Source organism: Gracilinanus agilis, chromosome 3, assembly GCF_016433145.1.
Source record: "Gracilinanus agilis isolate LMUSP501 chromosome 3, AgileGrace, whole genome shotgun sequence".
Lineage (NCBI taxonomy): Eukaryota > Metazoa > Chordata > Mammalia > Didelphimorphia > Didelphidae > Gracilinanus > Gracilinanus agilis.
Window position 1 is genome coordinate 453,101,907 of NC_058132.1, and position 25,039 is coordinate 453,126,945.

The following is a 25,039-nucleotide window of genomic DNA, read 5'->3' on the forward strand; positions in this document are numbered from 1 at the left end:
GTTCTTGTTGTCTTGAGAGATCATTAGCTTCTAATTGCTCAATTCTAGCCTTTAGGGATTGGTTTTCAGCTATAATCTTCTGGTATTCATTTTCAATCTGGTCATTTTTGGTGTTCAATTTGCGTATCAGTTCATTTGGTTTCTGAGCCTCAATTTCCAATTGCAAGATTCTACCTTTTAAACTGTTATTTTCTTGCCAGATCTCTTCCATTTCCCTCAAAATCTCAGTTTTGAACTCTTCCATAGCTTGTGAGGAGTTTCCCTTATTTGAGGAGGGTCCGGATGCTTGTTTGTTCTCCTCCTTTGTTTGCTCGGTTGTCTGGATTTTCTCTGTGTAAAAGTTGTTGAGTGTTAAAGACTTCTTTTTCTTGTTGTTAATCTTTTTCTTCTGAACTTCCTGAGTCTGGGTAGCCATCGTTAGCCCAGCAGCTTCTCAGGTTTATCCTCAGGGTCTGTCCGCGGTCTTTTGGCTCCTGAGGTCTGAGTTCTGGTTTTTTCCAAGGCCAAGCCCCCTGGTGGACCCCCTTGCTTGATCCTCTGCCGGAGGTTTCTTTACTAAGTCTCAGGGCACTGCTTCCACAGTCGTATACCCGTCTGCACTGGTTCCCCACTCAGGGTTTCAGAGCCTTAGCTCAGGGCTGTGTCTGCCTCCACCCACACCTCCAACCGTGCCTGTGCTCTGCTCCCATGCTCAGAGTTCGTGTGCGTTCTTTAGCTTTTTGGGGTCCCAAATCTTGCTGCTCTCAGGCCCCGGAGCTGCCATTGACTTGATGGGTGCCCCAAACTTGCTCTATTTCTTTTTAGCTGGCTTCGGCGCTATAGGTGTTGTGTGTGGAGGGGGTGGGGGCGGGGTGGTTGCTCAGCCCACGATTTAGTGAGAGCTGTTTCACCCCTTAATAGCATGGAAATGTCCCGATTCCATGTACCTTTCACGCTGTGCCCTGTTGTGGGGTCCCTCCCCTTGAGGAGTCTTGTGTGTTTCGGTCAGGAGAGGTTAAGCGCTGCTTTTTACTCTGCTGCCATCTTAACCCGGAACTGCCAATGGTTATATTTTTATTACTGTGAATTTAAAATTTCTTTATGATATGTTTAAAAATTCAAAGCAGATGCTGCTTCATCCAAATCAGTGATTAATCCCAATAAGATTGTATGAATAGCTACATGTGTGGTACTTGGGATCTTTTACCTTCCTCAAGTATTTCATAGATTAAAGTCTGGAACCACTACCTAAGATATGAAGTCCACCCACACCTGCAGGTGCCTTAACTCACAAAATCAGAGGTTTGGAATTGGAAGGGAACTCAATGGTCATGTAGTCTAGCCCATATCAAAAGGGATCCCCATGAAAACATCCTCCCATCTCCGAAAAGTGAATCTAGTCTCTATTTAAAGATCTCCAAAGGGGAGGAACCCACTAGTCTTTCTTTTCTGAGGCTTTAATAGTATGACTGCTGAAGAAGTGGGGGTTGTAGCACACAGAAGCAATTGCTAGGCTGGATCTTCACAAGAGGTGCTTTCTTACATTGTAGTTATGGTGGCTAGTTTGGATGAGAGAGGAAGGAAGTCCTATTATTCTGAGAATTCTTGGGCTCACTTGTTTATTGGTGGCAGTTGATTAGTTGATGGTTTTGGAAGTGGCAGCAATGATGAGTCTCTTCTCGAGAAGGCTGGTCCTCTGGAAGTTGACTTTGGTGGTCATGCTGGAAGCAAAGTCCCCCTGAATGTGGAAGGGAACTGCCATTCCTGAGGTTTTGTGGTTTTGTTGCTCACTGGTGCAAGTAGTCAGTCGTTGCTTATAGTTATATGAAGGAATGTGGGGACCCTTCTTTCCAGGGGTTGCTCCCCTGGATCCAAAGTCTGGACTGGAAGCCCATAATCTATTGGAATTTACAATATCCTTTTCCCTAAAAGTACACTAGCTTTTATGGGCCAGGCAAAAGGGAACATACAGACAGATGAAGAAAATCTAACCAGCCATAGGAGAAGTGGAAATTAGAAGTTACTGATATCTATCCATCTGTTCTCAGGTAGTTAAGGCATATAGATGTTGTTAGTAAGTCTGTGAGATACAGGAGGAAGTGATAGAAGCCAGCAATCATGATTGTATCAGGGTGAATACCCTAAGGTTAATAAACACAGAACTAATTAATATAAAGAAAAAGACTTTAATTTTCACAGGATTCTACAAAGCGTTCACTTTTCCTCCCTAGACATAAAAAAACAACAATATAGCCCTTTAAAGTTTTCAAAATGTTTTACATACATGATCACATCTGAGGCACACAATAACCCTATAAAGTAGGCATTATAGATATTATCCTTATTTTACAAATGAGAAAACCAAGGTTCACAGAAACTATGAGACTTACCCAGAATTATACAGCTAATGCGTATCAGTGGTAAGATTTTAACCTAGGTCTTCCTGGATCCAGGCCCATCATCTCATCCAACATATAGTACTATATCTCACTGAGTTACTGCTGCCATCTTTTGGCAATAGTTTAATAAAGAAATGGAGAATACTGCTTTGGCAAGGGCCAAATTGAATCAGGAGGGAATAATCTAGCTGACAGATATGAAAACATCTCTTTCCTATTACCATCCACTGGTCAGTCCTCTACTTTCTTCATTACTCATAATTTCAGAGGGGGCTTGGGCAATAAATGACAACAAGACATCACTCCCTTAGCTATGCTCTGTTCTTCTCCTGGCAATATCTGTATCTCAGTATCTGTTCTCACTTCAATCTCTTCCCTACTGCTCAGCACCAATCCATCTGATAAACCACTGGTCAATTTGATCTACCAGTGAACCAACCAGACCCAGGTTCCAGTCCTGCTTCTTTCTGTGGTTCAGCATTTCACTTCAACAATGGGTTTATGATCTTATTACTTAGGTCCCTCACTGCAACTCACACATGATTTCTTGAAATGCCCAGTATAATTCTTTTATATAAAATCAATCATTTCACAATCTACAACTATTCTTCATCTGGTGATTCTGATACTTTGTGGGCATCAGTATTTGGAACAACGGGCAGTAAATATAAATACTATGTTAATAACTTATTGTTCTGTAGTAATAGCTAACATTTGCTTTAGGGTTTACAAAGTTTTTTTTCCAAAAACAATTCTGCCAGGAAGGTAGCCTAGGTATTAGGAAGTTAATTTTACAGAAGATCAAGCTGAAGCTTAGAGCAAGAAATGGAGCTACTCACAGTCACAAAGCTAGTAAGCTTTGGGAGTCAGAACTGAACTCAGGTCTTTTGATGCCAAGTCCAATGCTTTGGGCTGCCTCTCAGTGTATATATACCACATTGCTTCTCTCAAAGTGAGAGTACTGTAATGAGATAAGATTACCCTGGTTGGTAGTGAAGGAAAGCTATTTTTTAAACTTTATTTTAAAAACTGTTGATCTAATTAAAATAACTCTGAGGTACCACCTCGCACCTTTCAGATGGGCTAATATGACAGTAAAGGAAAGTGATAAATGCTGGAGGGAATGTGGCAAAATTGAAACACTAATGCATTGCTGGTGGAATTGTGAACTAATCCAACCATTCTGGAGGGCAATTTGGAACTATGCCCAAAGGACTATAAAACCCTTTGATTCTGTAATACCACTATTGGGTCTGTATCCTAAAGAGACCAGGAAAAAGGGGAAAGGACCTCCTTGTATAAAAAAAATTATTTATAGTAGGTCTTTTTGAGGTGGTAAAGAATTGGAAATTGAGGGGATGTATGATTATATGGTGGTGACAGGATACTATTGTGCTATAAGAAATGATAAGCAAGATGATTTCAGAAAAAAACTGGAAAGATTTACAGGAACTGATGCAGAGTGAAATAAGCAGAAATGGGAAAATATTGTATACAATAACGCAATATTATACAATGATCAACTGTGAAAGAATTTGCAATTCTCAGTAGTACAATGATCTGGGACACTTTTAAAGAACTTATGACAAAGAATCTAGAGAAAGAAATCAGTTATTGGAGTCATATACAGATCAAAGCATATCATCTTCCACATTAGTTTATTTATAGTTTTATTTTGGGGTTGTGGTTTTATATGAATATTCTTTTACAACAACGACTAATATGGAAATATATTTTGCATGATACTACATGTATAATCCAGATCAAATTGCATAGCATTTCTGAGAGGGGGAGGGAAAGGAGGGAGGGAGACAATTTTGATCTTATAATTTCAGAAAACATATGCTGAAAATTGCTTTCACATGTAATTGAGGAAACAAAATGTCTTTGAATTAAAAAAAGAAAAGAAAAAAATCAGATTGAGGGCAATGAGGTGGTTCAGTGGATTGACAGCTAGGCCTAGAGATAGGAGGACCTGGGTTCAAATATGGCCTTAGATATTTCCTAACTATGTCACTTAACTCTCATTGCTCAGCCCTTCTTACTCTTCTACCTTGGAATGAATACATAGTATTGATTCTAAGATGGAAGATAAGGGTTTTTAAAAAATGATTGATTACTTTCTTTTTAATGCTACCAATATGCACTATTATTTTTTTTACTCTGCATCTTCAACTCTTTCTTTGGCTTCAGAGAGGAAAAAAAATCTATCTGTAGAAACACACATACGTATCTATATCTATATATCTCCTGTCATATTTTATTTTCTTCTAGTTTTTATTTTTTATTCTAGTGGGTAGATTATTTTCATTTGAAACTATTCAAATGACATCTGTTTAAATGTTTATACAAAAGTCGTATGCAATCCAGCAGGAGAGGTAAAAGTCAGCTTTTCTGTTTCTGATCTGATACCACATAACATTCAAGTAGCTATCTTTCAGGGTGGATTATTAATATCAGCTTATTAATTATTATAAAAGATGTTTACTAGAAAGTGGGAAGGACTTAGACTCTGAAATAAAGACTTGGAAGGGGAGTGATTATTCATGGAGAAGTTTTTTTTTTTAAACTCTTACTTTTCTGTCTCAGTAACAACTCTTAAGACAGAATGCCAATCAAGGGTTAGGCAATCAGGGTTAAGTGACTTGCTCAGGGTCACACAGCTAGGGAGTGACTGATGCCAGATTTGAAATTAGATCTTCCCAACTCCAGGCTTAGCACTCTATCCACTATGTCACCTAGGTGCCTTATTTATGGGGAATCTTTCTAGGCTTGGAGTGGGAATACATGGATTCTAGGTCTGGCTCCAACATTGGCTAGCTGGTCTTCCTTAGATCCAAATTCTAATTTCTTCTTGCCTCAGGGTCCTTATGTATAAAGTTAGTGTGACAATATCTGTTTAATTTCTATTCCACAAATGTGCCATGTGGCCCACTGGAAAGCAGCATATGTTAGAGTGGAGAAAACATTGCACAAAACATGTTACATATTAGGTAATATGCATTACATGAATTTGTCAAGTCTGTCTATCTATTGATAGTTTGGAGAAGTCACTTTAAAGAAATCTTGTGAAGAGAAGAAGCTGAAATAGGGGAGTGAATTTTTTTATGTTAGAGCTTAACAAACCAGTTAGTTCTGCCACTAATTAGTCATTGGATCTTGAGCAAATCTCTACATCACCCTTTCCTTATCTGCAAAAAGACAATATGGATTAGATGTTCCCTAAGGTCCTACCCGTCAGTAGGAATCTATACATATACATTATGTATGAACACATGTGCAGAGCTTTCTGGAAACAAAACCAAAAGAAATAATAAATTCAAGATCTTATCTGGGGATGCCTAGTAGAGTCTTCAAATCACTTAATAAAAACGAGCTCATGAATTCATCTTAATACATTAGGGGTGAGGCAGCAATATCATTCTAATTGATAAGAAGATCTGAGGCATCAGGCACTAAGAGTTTTCCCAAAGGGAGAGGAAGTACTAAATTAATCCTAACATGATTTTTCCTCTCTCATTCTAACCCCAATGTTCTGTAGGATTATCTAGTCCCTGGTTTCTTCCTTTAAATGGATGTGGCTTTATAATAAATGTTGGAGGGGATGTGGCAAAACTGAAACACTAATGCATTGCTGGTGAAGTTGTGAATTGATCCAATCATTCCGGAAGGCAATTTGGAACTATGCCTAAAGGGCTTTAAAAGACTTCATGCCCTTTGATCCAGCAATATCACTACTGGGTTTGTACCCCAAAGTGATAAAAGAAAATGTTTGTACAAAAATATTTATAGCTGTGCTTTTTGTGGTGGCAAAAAATTGGAAAATGAGGGAGTGTCCCTTGATTGGGGAATGGCTGCAAGTTGTGGTATATGACGGTGATGGGATACTACTGTGCTTATGTAAAGAATGATGACCTGCTTGATTTCTATATGAACTGGAAAGACCTCCATGAACTGATGTGGAGTGAAATGAGCAGAACCAGGAGAACATTGTACACAGAAAGTGAAACATTGTGGGACGATCATATCTAATTGATCAAGAACAATCAAGTGGAACTTAGGAAAAAGAATGCTATCCACATTTAGAGAAAGAAACTATGGGAGTAGAAATGCAGAAGAAAAACATGATTTATTACTTGTTCTTAAGGGTATATAATTTGGGGTTGTGGTTTGGGTATATGATTTGGGGTTATGGTTTTTAAAAGATTATTACTAACATGAATAATATGGAAATAGATTTTGAGTAATAAGACATGTATAACCCAATGGAATTGCTTGTCAGCTCTGGGAGGGGAGAGAAAAGAGGGAAGGGAGACAACATGAATCATGTAACCAAGGAAAAATATTCTAAAAAAATGTGAAAAAAATAAATGGATGTGATTTTTAAATAACACACACTCACACAGAGTGTTTGTATAAGTATGCATGTACACACATACATATAGACACACAGACATGTGTCTATATGTGTATGTGTCTTTCAACCTTCATTTCCAAAAGGACCAGTGATGTCACAGGATGCTGTCTTGACTTGCTCACGAATTAGATTTCAGAAAGGCAGAGGTGTACCATGTTGTCAGCCTCCCTCTCTCTTCCAGGGTCATACAAGTCCAGTGGCAAGAGTCAGAATGACTGGTGATGGCTAGGGAGGCAAGGGAGGCCTGTAGCTTCTTCGATGTCTGGGTAAGCTCTAGGTCCTTCCAGTCCCTGCTTCTGTCTCTTTCATGGCCAATGGAACAAATTGTTCTCATCTATCCATTCCACAGGGGAAAGTCTTCACATGCTTGGAATAGTCATACCCCTAACTCACTGACAGGCTTGAGACCTGGCAGTTACCCTCAAATGGCTTAGACCATCTCCTGAGATGCTTTTATCAGTGTGGTTGCTGTGCATACTACAGCTTCCTGGAGCCACCAGTGAGAACTGGGGGAAAGGAGGACCCTAAAGGTAAATGAGCAGCCCTGAAAGGGGCTCTGCAAGCCCTCATGCTACAGGTGTGTGTCTCTGTGTGTGTGTATGTATCTGTGTGTATATCTATATACAATATATACACATATAATATACAGATACACATGTATTCATATAATATACACATACACATATATTCATAAATCTGTCTATTGACAGTGTGAAGAGTTCACTTTAAGGAAATCTTATAAGGAGAAGCTAAAATAGGGGAATGAATTTTTTCACCTTAGATCTTAACTAGAACTTTGGTAAATTATTTTGGTGAGAAGGCAGCACAGTCTCAGTGAATTGAGAGTCAGTTCTAGTGATGGGAGGACTTGGGTTCAAATGTGACCTCAGACTTCCTAGCTGTGTGACCCTGGGCAAGTCACCCCATTGCCTAGCCCTTAACACTCTTCTGCCTTCAATATACAGTATTGATTCTAAGGCAGAAAGTAAATTTTATTTGAGTAAGGGAATGCAAAATAATATAGAGCACAGAAGTGTGTATATATGCATGCATGTATGTGTGTGAGTGTGTGGGTGTCGTATGCTAGCACTTTGTATTCAAGAAATGTGTCCTATTTACTCAGGACTTCAGATGGCTGTATTACAGTCATTTGCAGCTGGTTTTTCATGTTGGGACCAGATAATTAGAGACGGGGGCCTGGGGCAGGCACTATTACTACTGACAATCTGGGCCCATCCTTTGGTGGAATTGCTCTGCAGTTTAGAAAAGGGCAGAAAACACATCCCACTTGGCCAGGGTCACTATGATGTTAATTCCAGCAAGGTTTTTATTCATCCCCTTCTGTCAACTTTGCCAATTAGTGTATCTAATGCCAAGGGCTGCTTAGCTCCTTCCACACTCAAAAGCCATGAACCTCCTAAATAAATAAATAATCAGAACAAAGGCAAAGGAGACTTTGAAGTATGTGGGGAAAAATTCTCTTTGAACTTCAAAATGACACAAATATCTCCAGTGGAGTGATAGTAGTAGAGAGCATGAGTTAGAAGAATGAATGACTCTAGCCATTCTTTATAACCCTGTACTCCTCATGCTCAGCTGGAGTGCTCAGATACACACAGTAACTGGGTGGCTCTTTCAGTCCATTCTAAAGTTGAGTTAAACCTTTTGAATAATAATTGAGGCCAGATATGAAGATAGGGGTGGCCTGGGAGGAGATATGCAGCACATTCAGACTTCTCCTGCCAGATTTAAATATACATAAAACCCCACAGAAAAATTTCACTATTTCCACACCATACACACCCAGACTTTGTTTTGATTTGAAATTACACAGTAGAATTGCCAAAATTTGTATGAGAAGCAAGAACCAGATTAAAAATAGTTTTTAAAAAACTTTTTTGTTTTTATTTTACCCTTTGAATTAAGGATGCTGACAGAGCTGTTGAAATTGGATTTAATATACAGAGTCTTAAGTAACATTGATAGAAAAAACTGGGGCTAAATGCTAAGTCCCACTTAAAAATAAAAAGAAAATTTTAAATAGAAAAGGGGTTATTTCATAGCCAGCAGCCCTGGATAATGTTTAATTATGCCAAAAGGAACAGAAATTTCCAACATAAATCAAATGAATATGCCGTTTGATGTAAAAAGTCTTTTATTTGGGATTCCTCTGCTCTAATTTCCTCATCTGTATAATGGGCATAAAAATAATAATTTACCTTCCAAAGTTATTGAATATCAAATGAGAAAATATTTAAAAAATGCTTTGCAAACCTTAAAGTCCTCCATAAATGCTAAACATCTCTTCTTTACAACACTAAATATTAGCCAGACCTCTTGGGTTAACATTTAGATTAAAGGCCAAAGATTTGCATTTACTCTGACACCTACTCAGAAAGGAAAATAGAAAACTGAAGCTAAAGTTAAATGTTCTCCCTTAAAAATACAAATGAAAGGGGGCAGCTGGTTGGCTCAGTAGTTTGAGAGCCAGGCCCTGAGACGAGAGGTCCTGGGTTCAAATCTGTTCTTGGACACTTCCTAGCTGTGTGACCCAGGGCAAGTCACTTAACCACCATTGCCTAGCCCTTACTGCTCTTCTGCCTTAGAACCAATAGACAGAAGGTAAGGGTTTTAAAAAAACACAAATGAAAGAAGCAGCTAGGTGGCCTAGTAGCTAGAGAGCCAGGCCTAAAGATGGGAGGTCCTGGTTTCAAATCTGGCCTTAGATACTTCCTAACTGTGTGACCTAGGGCAACTTCAATTGCCTAGCTCTTATGGCTCTTCTGTCCTGGAACTTATTATACTTAGTATCTATTTTAAGAACGTAGGCAAGGGTTTAAAAAAATGAAAACCCTCAAATAAATGAGGAAAAGGTATAGGGTTTTGTTTTCCTTTGAATTATCGTGAGAATTTCTTCAAATTTCTGCTCTATGTCAATTAATATAAGAAGGACATTAGAGATAAGAAGGACGTGGAGATTTGGGGAGACTTCAATGGATATTTATATAGATAATTTGAAGACTGGCAAATTAGAAATGTGAGGATATGTCTAGAAGCTGTAATCAACCAAGAGAGGAGAAGGCTGAAGGATAATTTAATAAGAATGGCTTTATTAATCCATTCATTCAACAAATATTGAAACTTAACAGTAATTGAGTATTTCAAACAATATGAAAACAAATAAGATAGTTCCTGCTTTTCAGGAGCTTTCAATTTGGTAGGTAAGATAAGCTCACAGACAATAGAAGTACTCTGTACTTACCCAAGAGAAGTCTGAACAAAAATAAAGAAATTCAGAGAAGGGAGAGAGAGCTTCTGACTGAGATGATTTGGTAAGACTTACTACTGGACATGGCGGGTCAGCTAAGCCTTGAAGGATGAGTTAGATTTCTATAGGCAGAGATGAGAAAGAGGGCAGAAGGAAATGCAATAACAAAGGCTCAGAGCTGGGAAAGCACAGATTATATTTAAAGAAAGATGAATTTGCTTAGAGAATAGAGGAATATAAGGTGATAAGGCCTGGAGAGTAGAATGAGGCCATATCATGGAAGGCCATCCTTAAATGTCAGGCAAAGGAATCTGAATTTGATTTAGCATGTAATTAAGAACCAGCAAAGTCTTTTTGGAGAACCTTCTTATGTGAAGGCTCCTTATATGAATGTTAACGACTGGCTCATGGTCATATTTTTTATTTAAAGTAGAATGAGAAAAAATGGGTTAAGCTACAGCAGGAGCACATCCAGTTTTGTTTTGTTCTTGAATTATTAATTATATATATGTTAAAAGGAGAGAAACTTTTCAGTTTTCAAAGCTCTTTGCTAATGACAAACTTTCAAGTAGGAAAAATATTATTATACCCATTTTATAAAAGAGGAAATTCAGAGAGTTAAGTGATTAGGCTCACTCAGCTAGTGTCACAGCCAGAATCTGAAACCTCTCCCAACTCAAAAGTCCAACATGTTTCCCACTGCAGGCAATGTGAATTGGAAGATCTTCAGATAAATAGAATCTTCTCTGAGGATCATTAACTAGTGTGATGGGGTTACTGATTATTTGGGGTTGAAGATTAGGTTCTCTTTCCCAGACATCTTTAGAAATCATCTGTCAAGGACACCATAGGCATAGACTAGACTCTGAAGACAGAGTTAGCTAGCTTATGTAAGGGGGTAGTTTGGTATGTAGTAGAGAGAGCATTGTATTTGGATTCATAATACCAAGGTTCAGATTTGAGGTGGTTATGAATTACCTGTGTAAATCAGGATAAGTCATTTCATTGGGCATTCCTGATCTGTAATGTGAAGGGGCTGGACTTAATTGTCTATAAGATGCCTTCCATTTCTATTGATCTCTGGACTATATTTTCAACCTTGTATTTGATTTGTGACTTGTCTAATTTTTTTCCTGTGATTATACTTACTTAGAAGACTCATTTCTTGACTATCAAGGAAGAAAATGTGGAATTACTATGGTAAGAGGTCATATCTCTGGACTGTGGCCAAGGAGACTGGAGTATTGACTTGAGTGCCTTCTGCTACTCATTTCAACTCAATTCAATAAACATTTATTAAATACCTGATATATTCAAGAGCCAGGGCTTTCTCCCTTAGTCTGATGTGATAGTAATTATACTTGTGTGATTTGTCTTTTTTCCTTAAAATATTTTTGTTGCTACAGTTTGTTTCTCTATGAAAGGAGCAAACATTCAATCATTGACGTTCTGTTAGATCTTTAAGATGTCTTGGATTTTTTGATCTTTCGCTCTAAAAGTTAAAAACTTAGATTACAGGGTAGGGGTGGGTAGGTAAGGGGAGGGGTATGTGCAGCTGGGTAGCTCTGTGGATTAAGAGCCAGGCCCAGAGATAGGAGGTCCTAGGTTCAAATCTGGCCTCAGACACTTCCCAGCTGTGTGACCTTGGGCAAGCTACTTGACCTTCATTTCCTAGGCCTTACCACTCTTCTGCCTTGGAACCAATACACAGTATTGATTCCAAGATAGAAAGTAAGGGTTTTAAAACAAAACAAAAACAAAAACCCTTAGATCACAATCAAGCCTTCACTGGATCCTAGAAGTTAGATGGAGTTGCTATCACATATTCTCCACCCCTCCCAAAGCGATCATTTATTTATTTATTTGAAATATTTTTCCATGGTTACATGATCCATGATTTTCCTCTCATCTCTTTCCTCCCCTGTCCTGGAGCTGAGAAGCAGTTCCACTGGGTTATACACATTTCATTATTCAAAACCTATTTCCATGTTACTAATATTGCCATAGGGCAATCATTTAAAGCCAAAATCCCCAATCATATACTCATTGAACTATGTGATCGATCATATGTTATTCTTCTGTGTTTCTACTCCCACAGTTCTTTCTCTGGATGTGGATAGCATTCTTTCTCCCAAGTCCCTCTGGATTGTCTTGGATCATTGCATTGCTGCTAGTAGTGAAATCCATTACATTTGTCATAATGTATCAGTTTCTGTGTACAATGTTCTGGTTCTGTTCCTTTTGCTCTGCTTCAATTCCTGGAGGTCATTCCAGTTCACATAGAAATCCTCCAATTCATCATTCCTTTCAGCACAATAATATTCCATCACCATCAGATATCAAAATTTGTTCAGATGGGCATCCCCTCATTTTCCAATTTTTTGCCACCACAAAGAGTGTGGCTATAAATATTTTTGTACATGTGTTTTTCCTTATGATCTCTTTAGGGTACAAACCCAGCAGTGGTATGACTGGATCAAAGGGAAGGAAGTCATTTAAAGCCCTTTGGGCATAATTCCATATTGCTCTCCAGAATGGTTGGATTAATTCACAACTCTACCAGCAGTGTATTAGTGTCCAAATTTTATCACTTATATTCTTTCAAAATCTTAGAAATGAATGAGTTTATGTTTTGCATGATAATACATATATAATTGCTTGTTACTCTGGGAGCTGGGAGGAAAGGGAGATAATTTGGATCATATAACTTTGGAAAACTTTTGTGGAAATTTGTTATTACATATAATTAGTAAAACAAAATATCTTTAAAATGAAAAATGAATGAATTTAATACCTGCTTATCAAGATTAATAAAATACGTAGCTACCTAGCTGGTCTAGTGTCTCTTTGCTGTCTTCCTACTGTGTCCTAGAATCTTTGTATGCCCCACTCATTCAACTGAATTGATCTGAGAAGAAGTTGGGTAGCACTGTGGAAAAGAGGGCTAGGCTTGGAGTCAGGAGGAACTGGTTTCAAATCTGGCCTCAGTTCCTCCCCGTGTGACCCTGGGCAACTCACTTAACCCCCGATTGCCAAGTCCTTGTTCTTCTGTCTTAGAATTGATACTAAGGCAGAAGATAAGGATTTTAAAGGAAAAAAGGAAGGAAATTGATTTGAGATCTGCTTTTAGTGCTGCCCAACACAATGATACTTAGCAAAGCTTTCTGTGGTCATAAAAATTATGAGGTTCACCTCTCCATCACTCTGCTCCTCAGCACCCTAGATTAATGTTTGCTTCTTGAGTTCCAGCAGCTGTCAGAATGGTAGTGTGTCCAGTTTCCCCAGAAATGTCTGGTAAAGACCATCTGGGGTTTCATGGCTCACTGCCCTGAGTTCTGCAAAAAGTGGCTTGTACCCAAGTTAAGAATCCTACCCACTCTGAAAAGTTATTTACACTTTCTGATGAATAATACCCTCAAGCTGTCTAAATCCTTGGATTTTAGGTGTTGACTAACTCATTCCTAGAAATATGCTTGAGGCCCTTACATGTGACCATGACCCAAATCTGACTTGTGCTCTCCCTCCTCATTTCCTTCTTCTGGCTTTCTTGGCTTCCCAACTAAAATTCTATCATTGACCATTTCCAATTATCCTCTTTGTAGCTTCTTTGTCCATAGTTGTTTTCATGTTTTTCTCCCCCATTAGACAATGAGCTGTCTTTTATCTTTCTTTTCATCTCAGGGGCCTAGCACAATAGGCACCTAACAAATGTTTGTTGAATGACTAATAGAAATGAGCAGAACCAGGAGAACAATTCATACCACGTTTGGGGGAAAAAATTGAAAGACTTAAGGACTTTAATGACAACTAGTAACCACAATTTCAAAGCACTGATGAGGAAATGAATCACACTTCTCTCTTCCTGAGAGGTGAACAACAGAGCTAGTTTCTTGGGGTTTTGCTCTAACCTTTCACTGGACATTCAATTAGATGAAATTCTAAGGATATCTGGTCATTATTATTTATTTTTCTTTATTATTATTATTATTATTTGTTTGCTTGCTGATCATTATTAACATTAGTAGCTAACATTTGGAGAGTACTATGGTATTTGCAAACCACTTTATATATTTTATCCCAGTTGTACCTCACTCCAGCTTTGTGAGACAGAGGTTTTTTATTATCTCCATTTTATAGAAACAGTGACCAAGAGAGGTTATGTTACTTGTCCAGGGTTACATAGCTACTAAGTTTCTGATATGGGATTCAAACTCGGATCCTTCGGTCTATAAGTACAACCCTCTAGCCACTCTTATTAAATAAAACCTTTCTTCTGAAACCTTCTGCCCTCATTACTAAATAAATAACATCAGTGCCTCTTAAAAATGTTTTTGTAGGAAGGAGGCCGGTCATGTGGATTAAATCTTGCTAAGCAATTGCTCTCATGAGTTTGCAAAAACATGGGGCTCATAGGAACAATTTATTTTTTCTGGATAGATATGGCACATTTATAATCTAGCCAGACTAGACCCAAACTTTAAAAAGTCCTTTTCATCTGAAGGCACAGATTTTAGTGGGGTTGACAGGGCTTGCCCTAGCCCAAAACCATCATATTCCCAGCATCCTCTATTCTCATGTTACAGCAAAAGTTCTTAACATTTTTGTCTCCTGAACCCCTCTGACCATATAGTGAAGACTACGGATCCCTTCTCAGAAAAAAATTTTTTAAATGTATAAAGTAAAACACAGGATTACAAAATACCAATTAGATTGAAATAGTTATAGAAATATAAAGAGTTTTAAAGTCTGTAGACCATGAGGACAGTGAAATAGCTCAGTGGATTGAGAGACAAAGCCCAGAGTCGGGAGGGAGGGACTGGGTTCAAATTTGGCTTCAGACCTGGCCTAACTATGTAATCCTATGCAAGTCATTTAACACCCATTGCCCAGCCCTTACCACTCTTCTGCCTTGGAACCAGGATACAGTACAGATTCTAAGACAGAAAGTAAGGGTTTAAAAAAAAAAAAGGCTGCAGGCCTCAGATTAAGAATCTCTGCTCTATATAATGTCCTTTTCCCCCTCCAAAGAGTACATATTTTGGAACTCAGAAACTCATTCACACTATGATATAAATGACTGATATGGCTTAATAATCCCCCTATCCCCACCAAAGGTAGTTATATATTAACAAGAAAAAAAAGAAAGAATCTCTAATTGTAAAATTGCAGACATCGGTGGGCGAGGTGAACCATATATATTTTGGGAGGATAGTGTCCTTGATTTCCTGAAATCATTTTATTTAGGCAGCTACATATCACTATTTACCTGTAAGGCCAACTCTATTGAGGGAGTTCCATGCTAATCATATCTTTGTCACTCTCACTTCTTTTTCCATTCATAAACATTTTGTTTTTTATCTAAATTGGCAGGTTGGTTTCCTGCAAGTTTTCCTAGAAGAATCAACTAAGTGTGAATCAACTAAGCACTACTTTGTCCCACTTGTGGGAGCTGAGGGGTTCCTTTGAAGTGGTCTTTAGAGAAGGTGGGGGAAGGGAAGGTTTTTCTCAGTGGGTGGGCTTTATGGTGGGTTTTCCCATTTAGGAGGAAAATTGTGTCTTTTTACAACAGAAACTAATCATTGACTGAAAATAGGTCCCAAAAGTATACGTTAAATGGCAGTCAGCCAAGGGCTCTAGCTAGCCATTGGAGGAGAGGAAAACAAGTGGGCCAATCCATACCATTCCAGAGCCTCTCCTCCCCAGTCCCTCACCTCTATCCCTTTTACTGTAAGTGTCACTAGAGACAGTTATAGTATTTGGTTTCTTCTCTAGTGAAGCAGGTCAGAGAGTACAATGTAGAAGTGGTATAATATGTCATAAATTATGTATAAGCATCATGGGGAGGTCGGAGAATTTCTTCTACTGTCATCAAATCATGAAAAAAATGTCCTTTCCACTAAGAACTGGACTTTTTAATGGAGATGCCACTGAACAGGACTTAACACTTTCAATTAGGGACCCACCCACCGGGAAACTAGCAGTATCAAATCCCTGGTAACTTCTATCCTTTTGCATATATTTTTACATCACAGAAACCTTAAAGGTGGCATGACTATATGGTATTTTTAAAAAAATCCTTACCTTCTATCATACATAGAATCAATACTGGTTCTAAGGCAGAAGCACAGGTAGGGCTAAGCAATTGGGATTAAGTGACTTGCCCAGGGTCACAAAGCTAGGAAGTATATGAGGCCATATTTGGATCCAGGACTTCCCATCTTTAGGCCTGGCTCTTAATTCACTGATCCACCTACCTGTTCCTGACTAGATGGTCTTCCCCAGGCTTTCCCTATTGACCAGATTGTGGTTGCATTCATTTTGTGCATTCATTACTCTCATTGTTCTCACATCCTTTTGCTCACTGTTATGAAATAACAATAATAATCTTCCTCATAACATCACAGTCCTGGTATCAAAGATGATAGGACAGAAGCCCACAGAGTAGAAAAGTGATGGCAAACCTGTAGCACAGTGCTCTCTGTGGGCATGAGGGCCACCCTCCCCACCACCACCCCACCTTCTCCCAGAGTTCATTACTAGAAAGGTAGAGGGACTTGGGAGGTGCTGCTCCCCTCCCCCTCTCCTCTGCACCTGATGACATTTTTTCACTTCACCCCCCCACCCCAGCAGTCCAATGAGAGTTCTTCCTCCCTCCCCTATGTGGGGTAAGGTGTGGGGCAGGGCACGCCAGGCACTCAGTGGGTGGGGCAGGGTGTGGCACAGCATGTGATCTCTAAAAGGTTTGCCATCACTGCAGTAGAGGAATCATAGAATTTAGAGCCGGATGGTACCTGGTTCAAAAGAAATACAAGATTCTTTGTACAGTAATATGGGGTTCACAGTCATTTAAAGATTAGGACGTGGCTCCTTGTGACATCACCATTTTCACAAGCTCATAAGGATTTTAAGGTCCAAAGCTTCCACCCACATTTTAATAGATGAGGAAATTTGAGTCTGAGACAGATGGGGACACCTGGGTTCACCAAGCTCAGGGTCAGAAGTAGGCATTGAATTTAGATCTCCTTGACTCCAAACCTTTCTCTCTTTCTACTTTACCACCTTTCCACCCCTTTGACTCCAGGTTCTCATTGTTTTTATTCTATACAGTGATCTTCAAAACTCAAAGGCCAACAGTGAATGGTTCCTACTGATGACTAGTTTATTCAGGCTTCCTGAATGCCCTCTGCTTGATCCGTATACTGGACTGTGGGGCATTGACAGAAGACAGTCACAAGCCAACTTCCTGGAAAGGCTGAGAAAGTGAGCCCACAACAGTGACCATATTTGCATATCTAACCAGCATGCTTGCTCTGTTGCCTGAAAATGTTCCCTATCTTGTAAAACTAGAAACTATGCTGGTACCAGATTGCCAAGATGCTTTTCAAAGGGTAATATTCCTTTCTTCATGTTTTGTCTTTGTCTCCCCCCAGTACATTACTTAAAACTTCTCTTACCTTTCCCCAACATTCTCCTAACTGTACATAATGTTCTGTATTACAGTTACCTGTCAGTCTTAGCACTTTAAGGAAAATGAAATGGTTTTGAGAAAAAAAAATCTTAGTACTTTAATCTGCCATATATAACTGATATATAACTCCATCACCCTCAATTGGAGGGATTCATTTTCAAGTTAACAGAAGAGAGAAAATCCAAATGTCTCTCAATCAATCACGGTCCTTATCCTGACATAAGGGCAGAGGTCCCCATGCCAACCACTCATCTAGGCTACTCACTTAGAACTAAACACAAGCTGATACATAGTGAATAAAGTAAACAACTGCCCATGGGCAGAAATTCTTACCGCTAAAAAGTGCCTGTCCTTAAGTTCAAGTCTCTTCCGACTGTAGGATGAAGGTAAAGAAAGAAGAGGAGGCGCCACCACAGAAAGTGGAACAGTTACTCTTTGTTCTCGGTGATCCCCATGGTTCCGTTGCTCTGTTTTGGGAGAAAGGAGAATAAGGAGGGAGCATTAGGAAAAAGCTAAAAAAATCTGAGTTTTAACTAGTCTGAAATAAAAAAGGATTAAGGTTTTTTAAATAATATCTGATCAAACAAAATCTCAGCATGTTTTTAATGTCAATTGGCAAATAAATTTCAATGCTCTGATCTTACTATCCTTATACTATCCTTACATAAGGATATCCTTATAATATAATGCATACATATGCATCTTATATATAAATATACATCTTAAAGGACAGGTGGGTGTACACAGTAGAATACTAGGTCTGGAGTCAGAATGATTCATTTTCCTGAGTTCAAATCTGGAGTCAGACACTTCCTCCCTGAAGGACACTAGGCAAGTCACTTAACTCTGTCTGCCTCGGGTACCTCATGTATAAAATGAATTGGAGAAGGAAATAGCAAACCATTCCTATATCTTTGCCAAGAAAACTCCAAATGGAGTCATGAAGAGTTGAACATAATGGAAATGACTAACAGCAACAAGATTAATTTTTTTAAGTTCTAGAAGCACTGTGACTCTGGTTTTATCTTGTTTCTAAACTGTAAGTTTCAAAGAAGGTGCCATCTTCCATTGGCATAGGTAATTTCCTAATCCAGCAACTCATTCTAGCAATGAATCCTCACGTCTAGTCTATATTTCTGTCTTTGTTTAGCATTCACTATATTTACTAGACTAGGCACTGAGGGATACAAAGAGGAAAAGAAACAGTTATTTCTCCCAAAGAGCTTAGGGAGACAGGAAAGAAAGGAAATGATAAGGAAAGTATTCCATCAGTATTAAAAGGCTAGAAAAAAGTATTCCAAGATGGTTCTTATGAATCCATGTCAGTTTCAGTAAAGCTGGATCTGGGCACCATTGCTCAGGTCAATTTATGACAAGAATTTGCATTGTGCCCGGGCTTTGTTCACAAACCAGCTACCATCAGGACTTATCAATAGGTCCTGCATGCATAGAGCCATGGCACTTACCATTTGGCTGAGTGCCAACTATCAGATAATGGAAGAAAAAGAGAACTCTAACCCAGTCCTAGTTTCAAAATCCCTTTGACCAGATGAGATAGGACAGGCATCAGAAATGAAATTTTGGTCTGGGACTGCAAGAGGAATAAGTCTTTCCTTCCCCTTCAGTTTCTTCCAAACTCCTTCTTGTTCCACTCCCACCCCATTTGATAGAATTCCAAATTTAGCCAGAAAGATGTAGGTTCAAATACCTTCTCCAATAATTACTAGGTTGTTTAGCTATTTTTGGAAGGACCATTCATTCACAGGCACATCTGTCTATAAATGGGAGAATTTCCACATGTGACTTGTAATATATGTACACATAGAGCTATTACACTCATTAACTGTCTAACAAACTGTGTGACCTTGGGCAAGTAACTTAGTCTCTCTGACTTTCCTCCATTATAAAATAGGAATAACAGCATTTCCTCATAAAACTGTTGCCAAATTCAAGAACCCATCTTTAAATCATTTTATGTTCTTCTTGCTATTTAGTCATTTCAATTGTGTCTGATTCTTTGTATTTCATTTGTGTATTTTCTTGGCAAAGATATTAAGAGATTTGCTATTTTCTTCTCCAACTCATTTTACAAATGAGAAACAGAGGCAAAAAGGATTAAGTGATTTGTCCAGGGTCACACAGCTAGTAAGTATCTGAGGCCATATTTGAACTCAGGAAGATGAGTCTTCAAGAATAGCATTTATAAAGCCTTTAAGGTCTGCAAAAATGCTTTACAAACATTGTATCATCCCTATGAGACTGGTGCTCTTATTACCCCCATTTTACAGATGAGAAAACCAAGGCAGACAGAAGTTAAGTGGTTTGTCCAGGGTAAAGCACCAGAGGTGAGATTCCAAGTCATGTCTCCTCTGATCCCCTGTCCTATTATACCATGCTGCCTCCACCTATAATGTTTAGCCTCTAGATATAGATGCTCAACCTTCAAAAGGGATGTCTATAGCTACATTGGAGTATCTGAAGAGCTGCCATGTAGAAGAGGCCTTATTTTATCTACTTCCAAGAGGACAGAATAGATGAATGGAAGTTTTAGGAAATGGCTTTTATCTCAATATGAAGATCTCCATAATAATTAGGAATTCCTGAAAATGGAATGCATTTCCTTAAAAAAAAGAGACAGTATACCTTTATGTAGAAAGTGATTTTGTAGTCAAGAAGGCCTAGGTTCAAGGCCTGCCTGATATGGTGGCTATGGGATGCTGAAGCAGTCAAAACCTCAGCACCTCTCAAGCAAATATCTAAGACTATAAATTGCAGAGCATTGTACAGTTGTGCAGTACTATCCTAGTCACTAGGGCTACAATGAAAAGATATGCAATAAATAGGAGGCAGTTATATTTAATGAGACCATTAACTATAGGGCAGCTAGGTGGCACAATGGATAGAATTTATGATTTGGAATCAAGAAAATTCAAGTGAGTTAAAATCCAACCTCAGACACTTAGTAGCTGTGTGTCCCTGGACAAGTCATTTAATCTTGTTTGCTTCAATTTCCTCACCTTAAAAATGAGATGGAAAAAGAAATGGCAAACTATTCTAGTATATTGTCCAATAAAACCTCAAATAGGGTCACAAAGAATTGAATATGGCTGAAAATAACTGAGTAACAACAATTAAATATATGTGGAACTAAGAAAGGTTTTATATAGAAGGTTGTACTTCAGTGGTGTCTTGAAGCAAGAGAAAGATTCTGTGAGCTGAAGATAAAAAAGAGTCTATTCCAGGCATGGGAAACAGTCACTGTAAAGGCCCTAAGATGGGAGATGGAGAACTGTATGGGAAGAACAGAGAGAAGACCAATTTGACTGGACAATTGAGTTTGAGACAGGCAATAATGTATAATGATGTTAGAAAGATAGTTTGGGAGTGAAGATTTTAAGAGCTTCAAAAGCCTAAAAGAAGAATTAATATTTGCTAGAAACAATAAAGAGCTACTGGAATGTTTAAAAAAAAGTCCCCCCAAACCTTAACTTCTGTCTTAGAATTACTACAGTGTATTGGTTCCAAAGTAGAAAGCAGTAAGGGCTAGGCAATGGGGTTAAATAGCTTGCCCAGGGTCACCTAGTTAGGAAGTGTCTGCGACCAAATTTGAACCCAGGACCTCCCATCTCTAGGCCTGGAGATCAAACCATTGGGCCATCTAGCCCCCTGCTGCTACCAGAAATATTCAAATGTGCCCTTATGGAAAACCACTCTGGCAGTCACGAAAGAGAATAGACTGGAGTAGGAAAGACTTGAAGCAGGGGACCAATGAAAAGAATATTGGGGAAGATGGCGGCAGAATAAAAAGCAGCTGCTTGACCTCTCCTAACCCACGCATATAGGACTCTGCAAGAAGACATAAAAACAAATCCCGACGAATGAAGGGACCCCACAACAAGGTGCACCATTGAAGGTACGTGGAATCGGGGCATTTCCATGCTATAAAGTGGCGAAACAGCTCTCACTAAAACACGAGCTGAACAATCCCCTCCCCCCCACACACCACCTACAGTGCAAAAGCCAGTGCAAAAAGAATAAGAGCAAGTTTGGGGCACCCATTAAGTCCTTGGCAGCTACCTGGCATCACCAGGGCCTGTTCCTGAGAACAGCAAGACTTAAGACCCCAAGAGGCTAAAGAACGCGCGGACTTTGAACACAGACCCCAAGCGCAGCAGAAAAGAAACCTGAGCACAGGCATGGACCTTGAGTGGGGACCCAATGCAGAGAGGTGCATGACTGGGGAAGCAGCACCCTGAGACTGTTAAAGGAGCTTCAGGCAGAAGAACAAGCAAGGGGACCACCAGGAGGCTTGACCCTGAGAACAACTAGACCTGAGACCTCAGTAGCCTAAAGAGCACAGACAGACCTTGGGTGTGAGGATAAAGCTGAGAGGGTGCTGGGCTAACAATTGCAAGCCAGACTCAGGAACCCCAGAAGAAAAAGATCAAGAAGAAACCTTTAACACTGGACAGCTTTTACACAGAAAAAATCCAGACAACAGAGCAAACAACAGAGGAGGACAAACAAGTAACCATATCCAAACCTTCCCAAAAAAATGAAAATGGGTCACAAGGTCTTGAAGAGTTCAAATCTGAGATTATGAGAAAGATGGAAGAGATCTGGCAAGAAAATAACAGTTTTGGGGGCAGCTGGGTAGCTCAGAGGAGTGAGAGTCAGGCCTAGAGACAGGAGGTCCTAGGTTCAAACCTGGCCTCAGCCACTTCCCAGCTGTGTGACCCTGGGCAAGTCACTTGACCCCCATTACCCACCCTTACCAATCTTCCATCTATAAGACAATACACCGAAGTACAAGGGTTTAAAAAAAAAAGAAAAGAACAGTTTAAAAGGCAGAATTTTGCAATTGGAAAGTGAGGCAAGTAAATTGAGGAACAGAAATGACCAGATTGAAAAGGAAAACCAAAAGATTATAGCAAAGAACCAGTTTCTATAGGCTAGAATTGGGCAATTCGAAAAAGATGCCCCCAAATCAAAAGAATTGATAAGCAAATTGGAGACCAAAATCAAACAGCTGGAAAACAGGACAGACCAAATCGAAAAGGAAAATCAAAAGCTTATAGCAGAAAATCAGTCTCTAAAGACAAGAATTGGGCAAGTAGAAGCCAATGATCTCTCAAGACAGCAAGAACAAATAAAACAAAGTCAAAAGACTGATAAAATAGAAAGAAACATGAAATATCTCAATGAGAAATTGACAGATCAAGAAAACAGGGCTAGAAGAGACAATTTGAGAATCATTGGTCTTCCTGAAAAAGCAGAAATTAATAGAAATTTGGACACCATACTAAAAGAAATTATTCAGCAAAACTGCCCTGAAGTTCTACAACAAGAGGGCAATATAGCCATTGAAAGGATCCATAGATCACCCCCTACACTAGACCCTGAAAAGACAACCCCCAGGAATATAATAGCCAAATTCAAGAGCTTCAAAGTAAAAGAAAAAATTTTACAAGAAGCCAGAAAGAGACAATTCAGATATCAAGGAACACACATTAGGATCACACAGGATCTGGCAGGCTCTACGCTAAAAGACCACAAGGCTTGGAATATGATATTCAGAAAGGCAAGAGAACTGGTTCTACAACCAAGGATCACCTACCCACCAAAACTGACTATACACTTCCAGGGGAAAGTTTGGGCAATCAACAAGATAGAAGATTTCCAAGTATTTGCACAGAAAATACCAGGACTAAATTGAAAGTTCGATATCCAACCACAAAAATCAAAAGAAACATGAAAAGGTAAATAAGAAACAAAAGGGAAAGTAAGAAAACTCTGATTTTTTAAATTTGCCTCTTTAAGGGCTTCAATAAGATCTAATTATTTGTATTTCTATGTGGAGAAATGTTATGTATAATTCTCTAGTGAGCTCTATTCACTATTATAGTATTCACTATAATAGTAATTGGAAGAATTATTCATAGGGACAGGGTGGAATACTAAATGATCTAAGATGATATGGGGGTGGGTGGGAAAGAGGGGGGTGAATAGTAGAGGACACCAAGAGAAACCTGAATGAATAAGAAAAATAGGATATTCTATTACACACAAAGAGGGCATGGGAAGGGGAAGGGATGAACACTATTATCAGAAGGAGAGGAAGAGAGCATTAAGAGGTAATATTTAAACCTTACTCTCAGTGGAATTAACCCTGAGAGGGAAGAGTAGCTATATTCATTGGGATATAAAATGCTATCTAACCCTACAGAGAAAGTCAAAGGGAAAAACCAAGGGGAGCAGGAGAGTGGGGAGGTCAAAAAAGGGAGGGAAGAAAAAGGGGGAGGGAATTCATTAGGCCTTAAAAATAAAAAGAGGGGAATAATAAGGGAGGGGGTAGAAAGGGAAGTAAATCAAGGGAGGGGACAATGGGGACAGGTCTAAAAAAAACACTGGTTTAAAAGGAAATAGCGTAAGAAGAAGGTGTAGAACTAGGAGAGGATACCAAAATGTTGGGGAATACACAACTGATAATTATAACTCTGAATGTGAATAGGATAAACTCACCCATAAAACGGAAGCAAATAGCAGAGTGGATTAGAAACCAAAATCCTACCATATGTTGTCTACAAGAAACACATATGAGGCGGGTGGACATACACAAGTTTAAGGTTCAGGGCTTGAGCAAAATCTTTTGGGCTTTAAATGAGAAAAATAAGGCAGGTGTGGCTATTATGATTTCTGACAAAGCCAAAGAAAAAATAGATATGATTTAAAAAAGACAGGGAAGGTCATTACATCCTGATTAAAGGCAATATAGACAATGAGGAAATAACAGTGCTCAATATGTATGAACCAAATGGCATGGCATCCAAATTCCTAAAGGAGAAACTGGCAGAGCTCAAGAAGGAAATAGATAATAAAACCATACTAGTGAGAGATCTAAATATTCCTCTTTCAGATCTTGATAAATCAAACCAAAAAATAAATAAGAAAGAAGTAAGAGAGGTGAATGAAGTCCTAGAAAAATTGGATTTAATAGATATGTGGAGAAAAATAAATAGGGACAAAAAGGAATACACCTTTTCAGCTGCACATGGTACATTCACAAAGATTGACCATGTAATAGGGCATAGAATCATTGCAAACAAATGCAAAACAGCAGAAATAATAAATGTAACTTTCTGAGATCATAGAGCAATAAAAATAATAATTAGTAAGGGCACCTGGACAGGAAAATAAAAAATTAATTGGAAATTAAATAATATGATTCTCCAAAACCAGCTAGTCAAAGAAGAAATTATAGAAACAATCAATAATTTTATTGAAGAGAATGACAATGATGAGACATCCTACCAAACTCTGTGGGATGCAGCCAAGGCAGTACTCAGGGGGAAATTTATATCCTTGAGTGTATACATTAACAAATTAGGGAGGGCAGAGATTAATGAATTGGGCATGCAACTTAAAAAATTAGAAAGCGAGCAAATTAAAAATCCCCAGATGAAAACTAAATTAGAAATACTAAAAATCAAGGGAGAAATTAATAAAAT

At 38.8% G+C, this 25,039-nt stretch overlaps 1 protein-coding gene across 5 annotated transcripts in view; it reads right to left on the bottom strand.

Annotated features, from left to right (window-relative positions):
- The window catches only part of NHS (NHS actin remodeling regulator), a 449,929-nt gene that overhangs the window by 21,876 nt on the left and 403,014 nt on the right, over nt 1-25,039 (bottom strand). For all 5 annotated transcript variants that reach the window (XM_044670334.1, XM_044670339.1, XM_044670335.1 and 2 more), the window contains one exon: nt 17,865-17,996. In XM_044670334.1, the coding sequence (XP_044526269.1) occupies nt 17,865-17,996 (132 nt within the window). The remainder of the gene's footprint in view (nt 1-17,864; nt 17,997-25,039) is intronic.